The 19539-nt window shown below is 46.5% G+C and overlaps 1 protein-coding gene across 1 annotated transcript in view; it reads right to left on the bottom strand.

Moving 5' to 3' along the window:
* Positions 1–741: 741 nt before the first annotated feature.
* Positions 742–19539, bottom strand: part of LOC106608448 (transmembrane protein 151B) — a 22886-nt gene continuing 4088 nt past the window's right edge. The window contains exons 2-7 of the mRNA XM_014206380.2: positions 6628–6845; positions 5318–5444; positions 3670–3801; positions 1907–2046; positions 925–1724; positions 742–818 (exon numbers count right to left, since the gene is read on the bottom strand). Coding sequence (XP_014061855.1) covers positions 742–818; positions 925–1724; positions 1907–2046; positions 3670–3801; positions 5318–5444; positions 6628–6767 — 1416 coding nt within the window. The 5' untranslated portion in view covers positions 6768–6845. The remainder of the gene's footprint in view (positions 819–924; positions 1725–1906; positions 2047–3669; positions 3802–5317; positions 5445–6627; positions 6846–19539) is intronic.

Genomic DNA, 19539 nt, shown 5'->3' on the forward strand with positions numbered 1-19539 from the left:
TCTCTCTCTCTCTCTCTCTGTGCCATATTATCAGACCTCTCTCTCTCTCTCTCCCTCTCTCTGTGCCGTATTATCAGACCTCTCTCTCTCTCTCTCTGTGCCGTATTATCAGACCTCTCTCTCTCTCTCTCTGTGCCGTATTATCAGACCTCTCTCTCTCTCTCTGTGCCGTATTATCAGACCTCTCTCTCTCTCTCTCTGTGCCATATTATCAGACCTCTCTCTCTCTCTCTCTGTGCCGTATTATCAGACCTCTCTCTCTCTCTCTCTGTGCCGTATTATCAGACCTCTCTCTCTCTCTCTCTGTGCCGTATTATCAGACCTCTCTCTCTCTCTCTCTGTGCCGTATTATCAGACCTCTCTCTCTCTCTCCAACATCTCCCTCTTTCTTGTCCTGTACTACAATATCCCTTCACTCCACTGCTAGACTATGACAACCACTCTATTTAAATTTGATCTCTTCTTTTAATCTCTTTGTTTTCTGTTAGTTTACTATTGTGTCCATCACATCATCTCCACCGTGGCAACTCTCCTCTCCGTGTACGATCAACACCGGGAAGAAAAACGCATCGTGATAAGACGGAGGTCTATCTCTCTCTCCCTCCCTCACCCCCGCATCCGCCACTCCTCCTCCTCCCTCCTGCTCTGCTTCCTCATCCCTCTCTTCCTCCTCCTGTTCTTCATCTCTCTCTCCTTCCAGCACTCCTCTACTCTCCTCATCGTCCTGACCCTGCCGGGACCCTAACCCCAGAAACACTCCTCCTCCTCCGTCCTCCCCACGTCCTCCCCCCAGTCCTCCGCCCAGTCCTCCCCCCATACTACGAGAGTGAAACAGACTCGCCGGTCTCGGTCGTGTTCTCCCTAGAGAGAACCCACTACGACTCAACACTAACCTCCCCTCTCCTCCTCCTCCTCCCCCCTGACCTCCCCCTCCTCCCCCCTGCCCTCCCCCGCCACCCCCTACGCCGTTTGCCCTCATCTCAGCCACGGTGCCGTTCAGCAGAGCTTGATTCCCTGTCGGGGCCCTTAGCCTGGACGGTAGGCTGGAGCTGGACGTGGTTCTCCGGCACCGGGGGCAGCTCTGGAGGAGGTAAGCTGAAGAGAAGGCCACTGGGTGGGCCATACCAGCTGGGATGCCCCCCTGGATGGGGTCTGAGCCTGGAGCTCCAGGTGTAGATGAGGTGGTGGTATTAGTTCCTCCTGTTCTACTAACTCCTCCGTTACTCTCTCTCTCCAAGTCCATGAGAAGAGCTTCAGAATATGAAGGAACCATTTGCTGATTACAGCGAATATGCCACTCCAGCTCCGTCATGTCCACCGTGTTCACCCGCGATATCGCTCTGTAACTCGACCCGCCGTTGACACTCCTGTCTCCTCTCGTCGTTCCACCGTTCTCCGTCACTCCGTCCCCTCCACCGTCCTCACGGATCGTCTCCTCTCCGAACAGTTTCTCCACGTGGTAGTGTACGTACGCCGTGCGGTATTCTGACACGACCCGGAGCGGCCAGGAGAAGAGGAACACTGAGGCTAGCCAGAAGACCCGGGGTCGGGAATACCACGGTTGCCGGGTCGGGTCCGGGAACGCCAGGATATGCTCCCGGAAATCAACGTTCTTTAGATGCATCCCCTCTCGCGCTTCCATGTAATCATCCAGACCCTCATTGTCTCCGAAGAAGTGTGCTCGCTGGGTGAGGTATGCCGCCTCCGCACGGGCGCTGGCAAAACTGAAACGGAGGAACAATTGATGAATTGATTGATTCACTGACGGATTGGATTTCATAGCGCTTTTCCAGTAGCACAAATCAGCCTAAGGGTGGGAAACTCAACTCACAAAAAGTATATTTTTCTGAATTTTAAACAATGCTTTGTAAATGAATATATAGAATTCCAAATGTGTGTGTTTCACCTGAAACACTTGGTGAAGCGTAGCCTGACAGCTGGATGCTCCTGAAGTCCCTGGAGCTCTTTGGAGACATCTTTAACCCTGTGGCGACCGTAGTCAAACTCAGAGCTGGAGGCGTGGGTATTAACCCTCTCATGATACACCTGTGACAGAGGGACAGGTTACAGGGGTAATGTAAGGGGTTACAGAGGGACAGGGTTAATGTAGAGGGGTTATAGAGGGACAGGGTTAATGTAGAGGGGTTATAGAGGGACAGGTTACAGGGGTAATGTTGTAGAGGGGGTTAGAGAGGGACAGGTTACAGGGGTAATATTGTAGATGGGGTAGAAAGATATACAGTGAGGGGAAAGTATTTGATCCCCTGCTGATTTTGTAAGTTTGCCCACTGACAAAGAAATGATCAGTCTATAATTTTAATGGTAGGTTTATTTGAACAGTGAGACAGAATAACAACAAAAAAATCCAGAAAGACGCATGTCAAAAATGTTCTAAATTGATTTGCATTTTAATGAGGGAAATAAGTATTTGACCCCTCTGCAAAACATGACTTAGTACTTGGTGGAAAAACCCTTGTTGGCAATCACAGAGGTCAGATGTTTTTTTGTAGTTGGCCACCAGGTTTGCACACATCTCTGGAGGGATTTTGTCCCACTCCTCTTTGCAGATCTTCTCCAAGTCATTAAGGTTTCGAGGCTGACGTTTGGCAACTCGAACCTTCAGCTCCCTCCACAGATTTTCTATGGGATTAAGGTCTGGAGACTGGCTAGGCCACTCCAGGACCTTAATGTGCTTCTTCTTGAGCCACTCCTTTGTTGCGTTGGCCATGTGTTTTGGGTCATTGTCATGCTGGAATACCCATCCACGACCCATTTTCAATGCCCTGGCTGAGGGAAGGAGGTTCTCACCCAAGATTTGACAGTACATAGCCCCATCCATCGTCCCTTTGATGCGGTGAAGTTGTCCTGTCCCCTTAGCAGAAAAACACCCCCAAAGCATAATGTTTCCACCTCCATGTTTGACGGTGGGGATGGTGTTCTTGGGGTCATAGGCAGCATTCCTCCTCCTACAAACATGGCGAGTTGAGTTGATGCCAAAGAGCTCCATTTTGGTCTCATCTGATCACAACACTTTCACCCAGTTGTCCTCTGAATCATTCAGATGTTCATTGGCAAACTTCAGATGGGCATGTATATGTGCTTTCTTGAGCAGGGGGACCTTGCAGGCGCTGCAGAATTTCAGTCCTTCACGGCGTAGTGTGTTACCAATTGTTTTATTATCATTGCAACTCCACGAGGTGAGATCTTGCATGAAGCCCCAGGCCGAGGGAGATTGACAGTTCTTTTGTGTTTCTTCCATTTGCGAATAATCGCACTAACTGTTGTCACCTTCTTACCAAGCTGCCTGGCGAGGGTCTTGTAGCCCATTCCAGCCTTGTGTAGGTCTACAATCCTGTCCCTGACATCCTTGGAGAGCTCTTTGGTCTTGGCCATGGTGGAGAGTTTGGAATCTGATTGATTGATTGCTTCTGTGGACAGGTGTCTTTTATACAGGTAACAAACTGAGATTAGGAGCACTCCCTTTAATAGCTGAAGGTGTGGGTTTTCACCCCTTCCTGCTAACCTGTGTGTGTGTGTGTGTGTGTGTGTGTGTGTGTGTGTGTGTGTGTGTGTGTGTGTGTGTGTGTGTGTGTGTGTGTGTGTGTGTGTGTGTGTGTGTGTGTGTGTGTGTGTGTGTGTGTGTGTGTGTGTTTGTGTGTGTGTCCTTACCTGTGTAGTGGTATAAGCGTCTCCGTTGCGATACCTGGTCACCTGTCTGGTCCGTCTGACGTAGTGGTAACTGATGGCCTTCCACCAGATACAGGGAGTGGCTTGCTGAAGCTTTGTGACACGCTCATACACCTGGGGACACACACACAGTCAGTCTCCCCAACTCACCTGGACACACACACAGTCAGTCTCCCCAACTCACCTGGACACACACACAGTCAGTCTCCCCAACTCACCTGGACACACACACACAGTCAGTCTCCCCAACTCACCTGGACACACACACAGTCAGTCTCCCCAACTCACCTGGACACACACACAGTCAGTCTCCCCAACTCACCTGAACACACACACAGTCAGTCTCCCCAACTCACCTGGACACACACACAGTCAGTCTCCTGGACACACACACAGTCAGTCTCCCCAACTCACCTGGACACACACACAGTCAGTCTCCCCAACTCACCTGGACACACACACAGTCAGTCTCCCCAACTCACCTGGACACACACACAGTCAGTCTCCCCAACTCACCTGGACACACACACACAGTCAGTCTCCCCAACTCACCTGAACACACACACAGTCAGTCTCCCCAACTCACCTGGACACACACACAGTCAGTCTCCCCAACTCACCTGGACACACACACAGTCAGTCTCCCCAACTCACCTGGACACACACACAGTCAGTCTCCTGGACACACACACAGTCAGTCTCCCCAACTCACCTGGACACACACACAGTCAGTCTCCCCAACTCACCTGGACAGACTCACAGTCAGTCTCCCCAACTCACCTGGACACACACACAGTCAGTCTCCCCAACTCACCTGGACACACACACACAGTCAGTCTCCCCAACTCACCTGAACACACACACAGTCAGTCTCCCCAACTCACCTGGACACACACACAGTCAGTCTCCCCAACTCACCTGGACACACAGTCAGTCTCCCCAACTCACCTGGACACACACACAGTCAGTCTCCCCAACTCACCTGGACACACACACAGTCAGTCTCCCCAACTCACCTGGACACACACACAGTCAGTCTCCCCAACTCACCTGGACACACACACAGTCAGTCTCCCCAACTCACCTGGACACACACACAGTCAGTCTCCCCAACTCACCTGGACACACACACAGTCAGTCTCCTGGACACACACACAGTCAGTCTCCCCAACTCACCTGAACACACACACAGTCAGTCTCCCCAACTCACCTGGACACACACACAGTCAGTCTCCCCAACTCACCTGGACACACACACAGTCAGTCTCCCCAACTCACCTGGACACACACACAGTCAGTCTCCCCAACTCACCTGGACACACACACAGTCAGTCTCCCCAACTCACCTGGACACACACACAGTCAGTCTCCCCAACTCACCTGGACACACACACAGTCAGTCTCCCCAACTCACCTGGACACACACACAGTCAGTCTCCCCAACTCACCTGAACACACACACAGTCAGTCTCCCCAACTCACCTGGACACACACACAGTCAGTCTCCCCAACTCACTCTACTATACACCCCTTGCCCACGTAACCAAAGCCAATTAGATTTCCCCCAAATAACAACAGATAGGGACACACAATGAGAGTTTCAACCAAAATAAAAGTCAAAGTCACATACCTCTGCCGTCTCCGCTTGAGCCAAAATGGCGGTCTTGGAGTAACAGTGCCAGCATTCCACCAGATACACCACGTACAACATAGCTAGGAAGGCTAGAGGGATATACACATAACCACTGGAACACGGGCTGTTAGAGGAGGGAGAAGAGAGAGAGAAAGGTCATGTTCATACAAACACAATCAAACTTTATTTAAAAACAGGTCCATCACATAGAGCAGGGTTAAAGATCATTTATGCTTGATCTGAAAAATGTGTTCAGAGGCTCCGTATGGATGGTGTGATGGAATTGTGGAGGCACGCAGAGGCCAAACTGAGCTCTGAGCCAAACTGAGCATCGCCGTGCGCCGCCCAAATGTTCTAACAATGCGGAGGACTCTGTATAGCTCCGGCATTGACATGATTGGTTGACGGTAGGTGGGGGCGGGAAGTATGAATGCCATGACTTCTATAGAGGCCGTATCGCAGTAAATACTGTACGGCCACTGCAGATATCAGATTGACCATGAGGAGGCTTTTAGGAATGTACAGATAGCCTCTTAAACTGGATGGAGGATACAAACACAATTCAACTTGAATTTAACTTTATTTAAAAGAGAATTTAACTTTATTTAAAATAGAATTTAACTTCATTTAAAGAGAATTTAACTTTATTTAAAGTGCATTTAACTTTATTTAAAAGAGAATTTAACTTTATTTAAAGTGCATTTAACTTTATTTAAAAGAGAATTTAACTTTATTTAAAGTGTATTTAACTTTATGTAAAGTGTATTTAACTATATGTAAAGTGTATTTAACTTTATGTAAAGTGTATTGAACTATATGTAAAGAGTATTTAACTTTACGTAAAGTGTATTTAACTTTACGTAAAGTGTATTTAACTATATGTAAAGTGTATTTAACTTTATGTAAAGTGTATTTAACTATATGTAAAGAGTATTTAACTTTACGTAAAGTGTATTTAACTTTACGTAAAGTGTATTTAACCATACTTAAAGTATAATTTAACTTTATGTAAAGTGTATTTAACTTTATGTAAAGAGTATTTAACTTTATGTAAAGTGTATTTAACTTTATGTAAAGTGTATTTAACTTTATGTAAAGTGTATTTAACTTTATGTAAAGTGTATTTAACTATATGTAAAGTGTTTTTAACTTTACATAAAGTGTATTTAACTATACTTAAAGTGTATTTAACTATACTTAAAGTTATCTGAAGAACATTTGTTGAAGATTTGCTGTCTTAAGATTTTCTGTATTTTTTTTAGGGTAGTGGGAGACGACTAAAGTAGAAGGAACACACACTAACTAACCTGTCGAGGCGCAGTTGAGGCAAGTCAGGGAAGGCGGCGGTAGTGGCAGCCGTAGCCGGGACGACCGCGTACTCCCCGGAGCCCAGGACAGGCACACGGCAGACGCCACACCAACCCAGCATGGCGAAACACCCATACATGAGAAGAGTCAAGAGGAGGCACTTCCAGTGAGACTCACGACACAGAGAGGCAGCAAAGGACTGCTGTACGGGACGCTGCTGTTAGGAGGGGAGGGGACCAAGTAAATAGCAAGTTCCCTTCTATTGCAGTGTCATATCACACCAACAGCCATTCTGCCCTACCAAGCAAAAAAACAGTAACTGCTCATAGCGTGGAACTGAGAGAAATAGCTTTTTATTTACCTTGGATTATTTACTGCTAACATGACCCCCATTTTCCTCCAAAGCCCAATACAACAGAGGCAGGGATACTTGTCCACATGATTAAGCATGTATTTAATGTAGCAAATACGACATGAACACCATTTTCGACCAAATGAGCAGTAATTGCCTTTTTGCTTGGTAGGGCAGTATAGATCTCCGTGAGTGATAATGTTGTAATCCCTCATAAACCAGAGATTACCGCAGATTACACTGGTGTTATGTTAGAGGGGGGCGGGGGGGTAGAGAGAGGAGGGGTACTCATAATTCAAATATCACATCAACACACAATGATAATGTTGTAATCCCTCATAAAGCCCAAAACAATTACAGGACACAATGAAGGTTAGAGTCATCACCCCACCTCTCCTATCTGTGTTTCTCTGTGTCTCCTTGGGGGTGAGAGAGTCCATTTCCTGAGTGTGTAACCTTAGATGCTCCAGCAACACACAACATATAGTCATGGTGTGTGTGTGTCTGTGTGTGTGTGTGTGTGTGTGTGTGTGTGTGTGTGTGTGTGTGTGTGTGTGTGTACACAACGTAGTTATCAGCCACAGTCACCAATACTCACATATTGGAGGAAGGGTATCTGGAGTGATTTAATGCAGGGCTGGATTGAAATCCTGCACACATATCAATTTCACTCAGAAATGACAACATAGTTAGCCATGTTGCTCACAAAACACACTCAGAGTCCTCAGATCTGACACTTGTGTGTGTGTGTGTTTGCGTGTGTGTGTGTCGTGTGTGTGTGTGTGTGTGTGTGTGTGTGTGTGTGTGTGTTTGCGTATGTGTGTGTGTGTCTGTGTGTGTGTGTGTGTGTGTGTGTGTGTGTGTGTGTGTGTGTGTGTGTGTGTGTGTGTGTGTGTGTGTGTGTGTGTGTGTGTGTGTGTGTGTGTGTGTGTGTGTGTGTGTGTGTGCAATCATCCAGGTATTGAGAAGGTTCTGGTTCTAATGGGAATCTCTGTTCATCATGTGGTCGATAAGGGCCAGGTGATGCCGTCGCTAAGGGCCTGGTGATGCCGTCGCTAAGGGCCTGGTGATGCCGTCGCTAAGGGCCTGGTGAAGCCGTCGCTAAGGGCCTGGTGATGCCGTCGCTAAGGGCCTGGTGATGCCGTCGCTAAGGGCCAGGTTTTGCAGTCTCCAAGGGCCATGTATTGCCATCGCTAAGGGCCAGGTGATGTCATCGCTACAGGCCAGGTGATGCGGTCGCTAAGGACCAGGTGTTGCGGTCGCTAAGGGCCAGGTATTGCGGTCGCTAAGGGCCAGGTATTGCGGTCACTAAGGGCCAGGTATTGCGGTCACTAAGGGCCAGGTATTGCGGTCACTAAGGGCCAGGTGATGCGGTCACTAAGGGCCAGGTGATGGGGTCGCTAAGGGCCAGGAAATGCAGTGGCTAAGGGCCAGGTATTGCGGTCGCTAAGGGCCAGGTATTGCGGTCACTAAGGGCCAGTTGCAGTGGTCACTAAGGGCCAGGTAATGCGGTCGCTAAGGGCCAGGTAATGTGGTCACTAAGGGCCAGGTGATGGGGTCACTAAGGGCCAGGTAATGCGGTCGCTAAGGGCCAGGTAATGCGGTCACTAAGGGCCAGGTAATGCGGTCACTAAGGGCCAGGTATTGCGGTCACTAAGGGCCAGGTATTGCGGTCACTAAGGGCCAGGTATTGCGGTCACTAAGGGCCAGGTATTGCGGTCGCTAAGGGCCAGGTAATGCGGTCACTAAGGGCCAGGTAATGCGGTCACTAAGGGCCAGGTATTGCAGTCACTAAGGGCCAGGTATTGCGGTCGCTAAGGGCCAGGTATTGCGGTCACTAAGGGCCAGTTGCTGTGGTCACTAAGGGCCAGGTAATGCGGTCGCTAAGGGCCAGGTAATGCGGTCACTAAGGGCCAGGTGATGCGGTCACTAAGGGCCAGGTGATGGGGTCGCTAAGGGCCAGGAAATGCAGTGGCTAAGGGCCAGGAAATGCAGTGGCTAAGGGCCAGGTATTGCGGTCACTAAGGGCCAGGTATTGCGGTCGCTAAGGGCCAGGTATTGCGGTCGCTAAGGGCCAGGTATTGCGGTCGGTAAGGGCCAGGTATTGCGGTCACTAAGGGCCAGGAAATGCAGTCGCTAAGGGCCAGGCAATGCAGTCGCTAAGGGCCAGGTAATGCGGTCACTAAGGGCCAGGAAATGCAGTCGCTAAGGGCCAGGTAGAAACACTAGAAGTAGTGCAATATTTAGATGTTAACCACTACCCTGACCCTAACCTTAACTAGTATCTAGTCTTACCAGACCCTAACCTTAACTTGTATCTAGTCTTACCTGACCCTAACCTTAATAACTTGTATCTAGTCTTACCCTGACCCTAACCTTAACTAGTATCTAGTCTTACCCTGACCCTAACCTTAACTAGTACCTAGTCTTACCCTGACCCTAACCTTAACTTGTATCCCTTGTAACCCTAGATTAAGGATCAATTACTCATATACCGTCCTGGCGTGGTCATCTAGTAACTACCAGAAAACAGAAGCCTCCAATGACCTAAAAGCGCGTGTGTGTGTGTGTGTGTGTGTGTGTGTGTTGACTAGCTTGGAAAGACAGTACCGTGCAGTATCGAAGAGCCCTCACTGCTGCTCGATCATCCTATTTTTCCAACTTAATTGAGGAAAATAAGAACAATCCGAAATTTCTTTTTGATACTGTCGCAAAGCTAACTAAAAAGCAGCCTTCGCAAATGGAGGATGGCTTTCACTTCAGCAGTAATAAATTTATGAACTTCTTTGAGGAAAAGATCATGATCATTAGAAAGCAAATTACAGACTCCTCTTTAAATCTGGGTATTCCTCCAAAGCTCCATTGTCCTGAGTCTACACAACTCTGCCAGGACCTAGGATCAAGGGAGATACTAAAGTGTTTTAGTACTATATCTCTTGACACAATGATGAAAATAATCATGGCCTCCAAACCCTCAAGCTGCATACTGGACCCTATTCCAACTAAACTACTGAAAGAGCTGCTTCCTGTGCTTGGCCCTCCTATGTTGAACATAATAAACGGTTCTCTATCCACCGGATGTGTACCAAGCTCACTAAAAGTGGCAGTAATAAAGCCTCTCTTGAAAAAGCCGAATCTTGATCCAGAAATTATAAAAAACTATCGGCCTATATCGAATCTTCCATTCCTCTCAAAAATGTTAGAAAAAGCTGTTGCACAGCAACTCACTGCCTTCCTGAAGACAAACAATGTATACGAAACGCTTGTCTGGTTTTAGACCCCATCATAGCACTGAGACTGCACTTGTGAAGGTGGTAAATGACCTTTTAACCTGTTGGGGCTAGGGGGCAGTATTTTCACGGCTGGATAAAAAAACGTACCCGATTTAATCTGGTTACTAATCCTACCCAGTAACTAGAATATGCATATACTTATTATATATGGATAGAAAACACCCTAAAGTTTCTAAAACTGTTTGAATGGTGTCTGTGAGTATAACAGAACTCATTTGGCAGGCAAAACCCTGAGACATTTTCTGACAGGAAGTGGATACCTGATGTGTTGAATTACCTTTAAGCCTATGCCATTGAAACACACAGGGGTTGATTAATGTTTTGGCACTTCCTATTGCTTCCACTAGATGTCACCAGCCTTTACAAAGTGTTTTGAGTCTTCTGGAGGGAGATCTGACCGAACAAGAGCCATGGAACGGTGATGGCCGATTAGACTCTGGCGCGCGAGTTCATGTTGGGTACCCTCATTCCAATACGTTATAAAAGAGAATGCATTCGTCCACCTTGAATATTATTCATGTTCTGGTTAAAAAAGGCACTAATGATTTATGCAAAACAACGTTTGACATGTTTGAACGAACGTAAATATATTTTTTCCCCTCGTTCATGACGAGAAGTCCGGCTGGCTTAGATCATGTGCTAACAACACGGAGCTTTTTGGATATAAATGATGAGCTTTTTTGAACAAAACTACATTCGTTATGGACCTGGGATTCCTGGAAGTGACATCTGATGAAGAGAATCAAAGGTAATGGATTATTTACATAGTATTTTCGATTTTAGATCTCTCCAACATGGCCGTTTGTCTGTATAGCAAAGCATATTTTTCTGGGCGCAGTGCTCAGATTATTGCAAAGTGTGATTTCCCAGTAAGGTTATTTTTAAATCTGGCAAGTTGATTGCGTTCAAGAGATGTAAATCTATAATTCTTTAAATGACAATATAATATTTTACCAATGTTTTCTAATTTTAATTATTTAATTTGTGGTGCTGACTTGACTGCCGGTTATTGGAGGGAAACGATTTCCTCAACATCAATGCCATAGTAAAACGCTGTTTTTGGATATAAATATGAACTTGATAGAACTAAAAATGCATGCATTGTCTAACATAATGTCCTAGGAGTGTCATCTGATGGAGATTGTCAAAGGTTAGTGCATCATTTTAGCTGGTTTTATGGTTTTGGTGACGCCTGTCTTTGAATTGACAAAACATTACACACAGCTATTGTCAATGTACTCTCCTAACATAATCTAACTTAATGCTTTCGCCGTAAAACCTTTTTGAAATCGGACAACGTGGTTAGATTAAGGAGATGTTTATCTTTCAAAGGGTGTAAGATAGTTGTATGTTTGAAAAATTTGAATTTTTACATTTATTTGGTTTCAAATTTGCCGCTCTTGAAATGTACCTGCTGTTGATAGGGTGCACCACGGGTGGCACGCTAGCGTCCCACATAGCCCCAAGAAGTTAATGACGTCAGACCGAGGCTCTGCATCTGTCCTCGTGCTCCTAGATCTTAGTGCCGCTTTTGATACCATCGATCACCACATTCTTTTGGAGAGATTGGAAACCCAAATTGGTCTACATGGACAAGTTCTGGCCTGGTTTAAATCTTATCTGTCGGAAAGATATCAGTTTGTCTCTGTGAATGGTTTGTCCTCTGACAAATCAATTGTAAATTTCGGTGTTCCTCAAGGTTCCGTTTTAGGACCACTATTGTTTTCACTATATATTTTACCTCTTGGGGATGTTATTCGAAAACATAATGTTAAATTTCACTGCTATGCGGACGACACACAGCTGTACATTTCAATGAAACATGGTGAAGCCCCAAAATTTCCCTCGCTAGAAGCCTGTGTTTCAGACATAAAGAAGTGGATGGCTGCAAACTTTCTACTTTTAAACTCGGACAAAACAGAGATGCTTGTTCTAGGTCCCAAGAAACAAAGAGATCTTCATTTGAATCTGACAATTAATCTGGATGGTTGTACAGTTGTCTCAAATAAAACTGTGAAGGACCTCGGCGTTACTCTGGACCCTGATCTCTCTTTTGAAGAACATATCAAGACTGTTTCAAGGACAGCTTTTTTCCATCTACGTAACATTGCAAAAATCAGAAATTTTCTGTCCAAAAATGACGCAGAAAAATGAATCCATGCTTTTGTTACTTCTAGGCTGGACTACTGCAATGCTCTACTTTCCGGCTACCCGGATAAAGCACTAAATAAACTTCAGTTAGTGCTAAATACGGCTGCTAGAATCCTGACTAGAACCAGAAAAATGTATCATATTACTCCAGTGCTAGCCTCCCTACACTGGCTTCCTGTTAAGGCAAGGGCTGATTTCAAGGTTTTACTGCTAACCTACAAAGCATTACATGGGCTTGCTCCTACCTATCTTTCCGATTTGGTCCTGCCGTACATACCTACACGTACGCTACGGTCACAAGACGCAGGCCTCCTAATTGTCCCTAGAATTTCTAAGCAAACGGCTGGAGGTAGGGCTTTCTCCTATAGAGCTCCATTTTTATGGAATGGTCTGCCTACCAATGTGAGAGACGCAGACTCAGTCTCAACCTTTAAGTCTTTACTGAAGACTTATCTCTTCAGTAGGTCCTATGATTAAGTATAGTCTGGCCCAGGAGTGTGAAGGTGAACGGAAAGGCTGGAGCAACGAACCGCCCTTGCTGTCTCTGCCTTGCCGGTTCCCCTCTTTCCACTGGGATTCTCTGCCTCTAACCCTTTTACAGGGGCTGAGTCACTGGCCTACTGGTGTTCTTCCATGCCGTCCATGGGAGGGGTGCGTCACTTGAGTGGGTTGAGTCACTGACGTGGTCTTCCTGTCTGGGTTGGCGCCCCCCCTTGGGTTGTGCCATGGCGGAGATCGTTGTGGGCTATACTCGGCCTTGTCTTAGGACGGTAAGTTGGTGGTTGGAGACATCCCTCTAGTGGTGTGGGGGCTGTGCTTTGGCAAAGTGGGTGGGGTTATATCCTGCCTGTTTGGCCCTGTCCGGGGTATCATCGGATGGGGCCACAGTGTCTTCTGATCCCTCCTGTCTCAGCCTCCAGTATTTATGCTGCAGTAGTTTATGTGTCGGGGGCTAGGGTCAGTCTGTTACATCTGGAGTATTTCTCTTGTCTTATCCGGTGTCCTGTGTGTATTTAAACATGCTCTCTCTAATTCTCTCTTTCCCTCTTTCTGTCTTTCTCTCGGAGGACCTGAGCCCTAGGACCATGCCTCAGGACTACCTGGTATGATGACTCCTTGCTGTCCCCAGTCCACCTGGCCGTGCTGCTGCTCCAGTTTCAACTGTTCTGCCTGCGGCTATGGAACCCTGACCTGTTCACCGGACGTGCTTGTTGCACCCTCGACAACTACTATGATTATTATTATTTGACCATGCTGGTCATTTATGAACATTTTAACATTTTAACATCTTGACCATGTTCTGTTATAATATCCACCCTGCACAGCCAGAAGAGGACTGGCCACCCCTCATAGCCTGGTTCCTCTCTAGGTTTCTTCCTAGGTTTTTGGCCTTTCTAGGGAGTTTTTCCTAGGGAGTTTTTCCTAGCCACCGTGCTTCTTTCACATGCTTTGCTTGCTGTTTGGGGTTTTAGGCTGGGTTTCTGTACAGCACTTTGAGAATATCAGCTGATGTACGAAGGGCTATATAAATAAATTTGATTTGATTTTGATTTGTTGAATACAGTATAGTATCCTTCATTGCCTTATCTATCCATCATGAGCTAAGTGCACTAGCACAGACATGCACAAACACACACTCTCTAAGTGCTTGTTATAAAAACCCACTTTCCCACAGCAGAGATGTCATGTGTTCATGCTGCTACGAGCATAGTGAATTATTTAAACACACACACACACACACGCTCTCCCAGACCTATCCCAATCTGACTGACATCTAGCAGTGAGATACACTGTACTGGAATGTACTGTGTTGTGTAATACTGAAGACAATGGGTGGTCTCTCTTACTGCAGAGACGACAGAGAGAGAGACAGACAGACAGACAGACAGACAGACAGACAGACAGACAGACAGACAGACAGACAGACAGACAGACAGACAGACAGACAGACAGACAGAGGGAGAGACAGACAGACAGAGTGAGAGAGACAGACAGAGGGAGAGACAGAGAGAGGGAGAGACAGAGAGGCTTCGACATCGAAGTGTGTTTGTGTTGTCTTGGTTATGTTGTTGTCTGGTTATGTTGTTGTCTCGGTTATGTTGTTGTCTGGTTATGTTGTTGTCTCGGTTATGTTGTTGTCTTGGTTATGTTGTTGTCTGGTTATGTTGTTGTCTCGGTTATGTTGTTTTCTGGTTATGTGGTTGTCTGGTTATGTTGTTGTCTGGTTATGTTGTTGTCTGGTTATGTTGTTGTCTGGTTATGTTGTTGTCTGGTTATGTTGTCGTCTTGGTTATGTTGTTGTCTGGTTATGTTGTTGTCTCGGTTATGTTGTTGTCTTGGTTATGTTGTTGTCTGGTTATGTTGTTGTCTCGGTTATGTTGTTTTCTGGTTATGTTGTTGTCTCGGTTATGTTGTTGTCTCGGTTATGTTGTTGTCTGGTTATGTTGTTGTCTTGGTTATGTTGTTGTCTCGGTTATGTTGTCGTCTTGGTTATGTTGTTGTCTCGGTTATGTTGTCGTCTTGGTTATGTTGTTTTCTGGTTATGTTGTTGTCTTGGTTATGTTGTTGTCTCGGTTATGTTGTTGTCCGGTTATGTTGTTGTCTCGGTTATGTTGTTGTCTCGGTTATGTTGTTGTCTGGTTATGTTGTTGTCTTGGTTATGTTGTTGTCTCGGTTATGTTGTCGTCTTGGTTATGTTGTTGTCTCGGTTATGTTGTCGTCTTGGTTATGTTGTTTTCTGGTTATGTTGTTGTCTTGGTTATGTTGTTGTCTCGGTTATGTTGTTGTCTGGTTATGTTGTTGTCTTGGTTATGTTGTTGTCTCGGTTATGTTGTTGTCTGGTTATGTTGTTGTCTCGGTTATGTTGTTGTCTTGGTTATGTTGTTGTCTCGGTTATGTTGTTGTCTGGTTATGTTGTTTTCTGGTTATGTTGTTGTCTCGGTTATGTTGTTGTCTGGTTATGTTGTTGTCTCGGTTATGTTGTTGTCTCGGTTATGTTGTTGTCTGGTTATGTTGTTGTCTGGTTATGTTGTTGTCTGGTTATGTTGTTGTCTTGGTTATGTTGTTGTCTGGTTATGTTGTTGTCTGGTTATGTTGTTGTCTCGGTTATGTTGTTGTCTGGTTATGTTGTTATGTTGTTGTCTTGGTTATGTTGTTGTCTCGGTTATGTTGTTGTCTGGTTATGTTGTTGTCTTGGTTATGTTGTTGTCTCGGTTATGTTGTTGTCTGGTTATGTTGTTGTCTGGTTATGTTGTTGTCTGGTTATGTTGTTGTCTCGGTTATGTTGTCGTCTCGGTTATGTTGTTGTCTTGGTTATGGATGGAGGGAGGCAAGGAAACGACAGAACAGATGAAGAAAGAGAGGATGACACTAGTCCCCTTGCCAGATGTCCAGTCAGCACAACTATCCTTGCCTTTCTATCTTGCTCTCTTCTTCTCTCTCTCTCTCCATCCTTCGCTCCAACCCTGCACTATGCAGACCTAGCTGCAACAGCTCTGATAACTTGGCTCTACACACTGTTTAACTGTTTTACTGCTGACTGGCATGAGCTTTCTGTGAGAGGTGCCGAAAATGAAGGGCATACTATACCTCTCTATCCATCTCCCCTCTCTCCCCTCTCTCTCCATCTCCCCTCTCTCTCATCCCCCTCTCTCTCCAATCTCCCCTCTCTCTCATCCCCCTATCTCTCTCATCCCCATCTCCCCTCTCTCTTCATCCCCCTCTCTCCACCCCCTGTACCTCTCTCCAACCCCCTCTCTCTCCATCCCCCCTCTTTCCATATCTCCACTCCACCCCCCTCTCTCTCCTTCCCTCTCTCTCTACCCCCCTTTCTCTCTACCCCCCTCTCTCCATCCATCTCTCTCCATATCCCCCTCTCTCTCCACCCCCCTTCGCTCTCCATCTCCATCTCCCCTCTCCACCCCCCCTCTCTCCATCCCTCTCTCTCTACACCCCCCTCTCTCTCCATCCCCCTCTCTCTCCATCCCCCTCTCTCATCCCCTTTCTCTCCATCCCCCTCTCTCTCCACCCCCCTCTCTCTCCATCCCCCTTTCTTTCCACCCCCTCTCTCTCCATCCCCCTCTCTCATCCCCTTTCTCTCCTTTGATCTCTCTCTCCATCTCCCCCTCCATTTCCATCCCCTCTCTCTCCATCCCCCTTCTCTCTCCATCTCCCCTCTCTCTCCATCCCCCTTTCTCTCCTTTATTCTCTCTCCATCCCCCTTTCTCTCCACCCCACATCTCTCTCATCCCCCTTTCTCTCCTTTATTCTCTCTCCATCCCCCTTTCTCCCCACCCCCTCTCTCTCCATCTCCCCCTCCATCCCCCTCTCTCTCCATCCCCCTCTCTCCATCTCCCCTCTCTCTATCTCCCCTCTCCACCCCCTCTCTCTCCATCCCCTCTCTCTCCATCCCCCCTCTCTCTCCATCTCCCTCTCTCTCCATCTCTCTCTCTCCATCTCCCCCTCTCTCCATCCCCTCTCTCTCTCCATCCCTCCTCTCTCCATCTCCCCCTCTCGCTCCATTCCCCTCTCTCTCCATCCCCTCTCTCCATCCCCCTCTCCCCATCCCCCTCTCTCTCTCTCCATTCTCTCTGGCTCTCTTTCTATTGATCAGTCTATAAAAGGAACCAGAGTTAACTCAGAAAGCTGAAAGTGACAAGAGAGAAGAGAGAGTAGGATAGTAAAGAGAGAGAGAGAGAGAGACCAGAACAGAGAGTAGGATAGTAGAGAGAGAGACCAGAAGAGAGAGTAGGATAGTAGAGAGACCAGAAGAGAGAGTAGGATAGTAGAGAGAGAGAGAGACCAGAAGAGAGAGTAGGATAGTAGAGAGAGAGAGAGACCAGAAGAGAGAGTAGGATAGTAGAGAGAGAGACTAGAAGAGAGTAGGATAGTAGAGAGAGAGACCAGAAGAGAGAGTAGGATAGTAGAGAGAGAGAGAGAGAGAGAGAGAGAGAGAGACCAGAAGAGAGAGTAGGATAGTAGAGAGAGAGAGACCAGAAGAGAGAGTAGGATAGTAGCGAGACCAGAAGAGAGAGTAGGATAGTAGAGAGAGAGACCAGAAGAGAGAGTAGGATAGTAGAGAGAGAGACCAGAAGAGAGAGTAGGATAGTAGAGAGAGAGAGAGACCAGAAGAGAGAGTAGGATAGTAGAGAGAGAGACTAGAATAGAGTAGGATAGTAGAGAGAGAGACCAGAAGAGAGAGTAGGATAGTAGAGAGAGAGACCAGAAGAGTAGGATAGTAGAGAGAGAGACCAGAAGAGAGAGTAGGATAGTAGAGAGAGAAAGACCAGAAGAGAGAGTAGGATAGTAGAGAGAGAGAGACCAGAAGAGGGAGTAGGATAGTAGAGAGAGAGAGAGACCAGAAGAGAGAGTAGGATAGTAGAGAGAGACCAGAAGAGAGAGTAGGATAGTAGAGAGAGAGAGAGAGAGACCAGAAGAGAGAGTAGGATAGAAGAGAGAGTAGGATAGTAGAGAGAGAGAGAGAGACCAGAAGAGAGAGTAGGATAGAAGAGAGAGTAGGATAGTAGAGAGAGAGAGAGACCAGAAGAGAGAGTAGGATAGTAGAGAGAGAGACCAGAAGTGAGAGTAGGATAGTAGAGAGAGAGAGAGAGTAGGATAGTAGAGAGAGAGAGTAGGATAGTAGAGAGAGAGAGAGACGAGAAGAGAGAGTAGGATAGTAGAGAGAGAGACCAGAAGAGAGTAGGATAGTAGAGAGAGAGAGAGACCAGAAGAGAGAGTAGGATAGTAGAGAGAGAGACCAGAAGAGAGAGTAGGATAGTAGAGCGAGAGAGAGAGACCAGAAGAGAGAGTAGCATAGTAGAGAGAAAGAGAGAGAGACCAGAAGAGAGAGTAGGATAGTAGAGAGAGAGAGAGACCAGAAGTGAGAGTAGGATAGTAGAGAGAGAGAGAGAGAGTAGGATAGTGGAGAGAGAGAGTAGGATAGTAGAGAGAGAGACCAGAAGAGAGAGTAGGATAGTAGAGAGAGAGAGAGACCAGAAGAGAGAGTAGGATAGTAGAGAGAGAGAGAGAGACCAGAAGTGAGAGTAGAATAGTAGAGAGAGAGAGTAGGATAGTAGAGAGAGAGAGTAGGATAGTAGAGAGAGAGAGAGACCAGAAGTGAGAGTAGGATAGTAGAGAGAGAGAGAATAGGATAGTAGAGAGAGAGACCAGAAGAGAGAGTAGGATAGTAGAGAGAGAGAGAGAGAGAGCAGAAGAGAGAGTAGGATAGTAGAGAGAGACCAGAAGAGAGAGTAGGATAGTAGAGAGAGAGAGAGACCAGAAGAGAGAGTAAGATAGTAGAGAGAGTAAGATAGTAGAGAGAGAGAAAGACCAGAAGAGAGAGTAGGATAGTAGAGAGAGAGACCAGAAGTGAGAGTAGGATAGTAGAGAGAGAGAGACCAGAAGTGAGAGTAGGATAGTAGAGAGAGAGAGTAGGATAGTAGAGAGAGAGAGTAGGATAGTAGAGAAAGAGACCAGAAGAGAGAGTAGGATAGTAGAGAGAGAGAGTAGGATAGTAGAGAGAGAGAGTAGGATAGTAGAGAGAGAGACCAGAAGAGAGAGTAGGATAGTAGAGAGAGAGAGAGACCAGAAGAGAGAGTAGGATTGTAGAGAGAGAGAGACCAGAAGTGAGAGTAGGATAGTAGAGAGAGAGAGTAGGATAGTAGAGAGAGAGACCAGAAGAGAGAGTAGGATAGTAGAGAGAGAGAGAGACCAGAAGAGAGAGTAGGATGGTAGAGAGAGAGAGAGACCAGAAGAGAGAGTAGGATAGTAGAGTGAGAGAGAGAGACCAGAAGAGAGAGTAATATAGTAGAGAGAGAGAGTAGGATAGTAGAGAGAGAGAGAGAGAGACCAGAAGTGAGAGTAGGATAGTAGAGAGAGAGAGTAGGATAGTAGAGAGAGAGAGTAGGATAGTAGAGAGAGAGAGAGACCAGAAGTGAGAGTAGGATAGTAGAAAGAGAGAGAGTAGGATAGTAGAGAGAGAGAAACCAGAAGAGTAGGATAGTAGAGAGTGTGACCAGAAGAGAGGGTAGGATAGTAGAGAGACATACAGGATCTTTTTATAGATTACTGGCATACTAGTCCCTTATCTGACCGTACTGTGTGTGTGTCTCTGTGTG

The sequence above is a fragment of the Salmo salar genome, chromosome ssa07 (genome assembly GCF_905237065.1).
Source record: "Salmo salar chromosome ssa07, Ssal_v3.1, whole genome shotgun sequence".
Taxonomy (NCBI): Eukaryota; Metazoa; Chordata; class Actinopteri; order Salmoniformes; family Salmonidae; genus Salmo; species Salmo salar.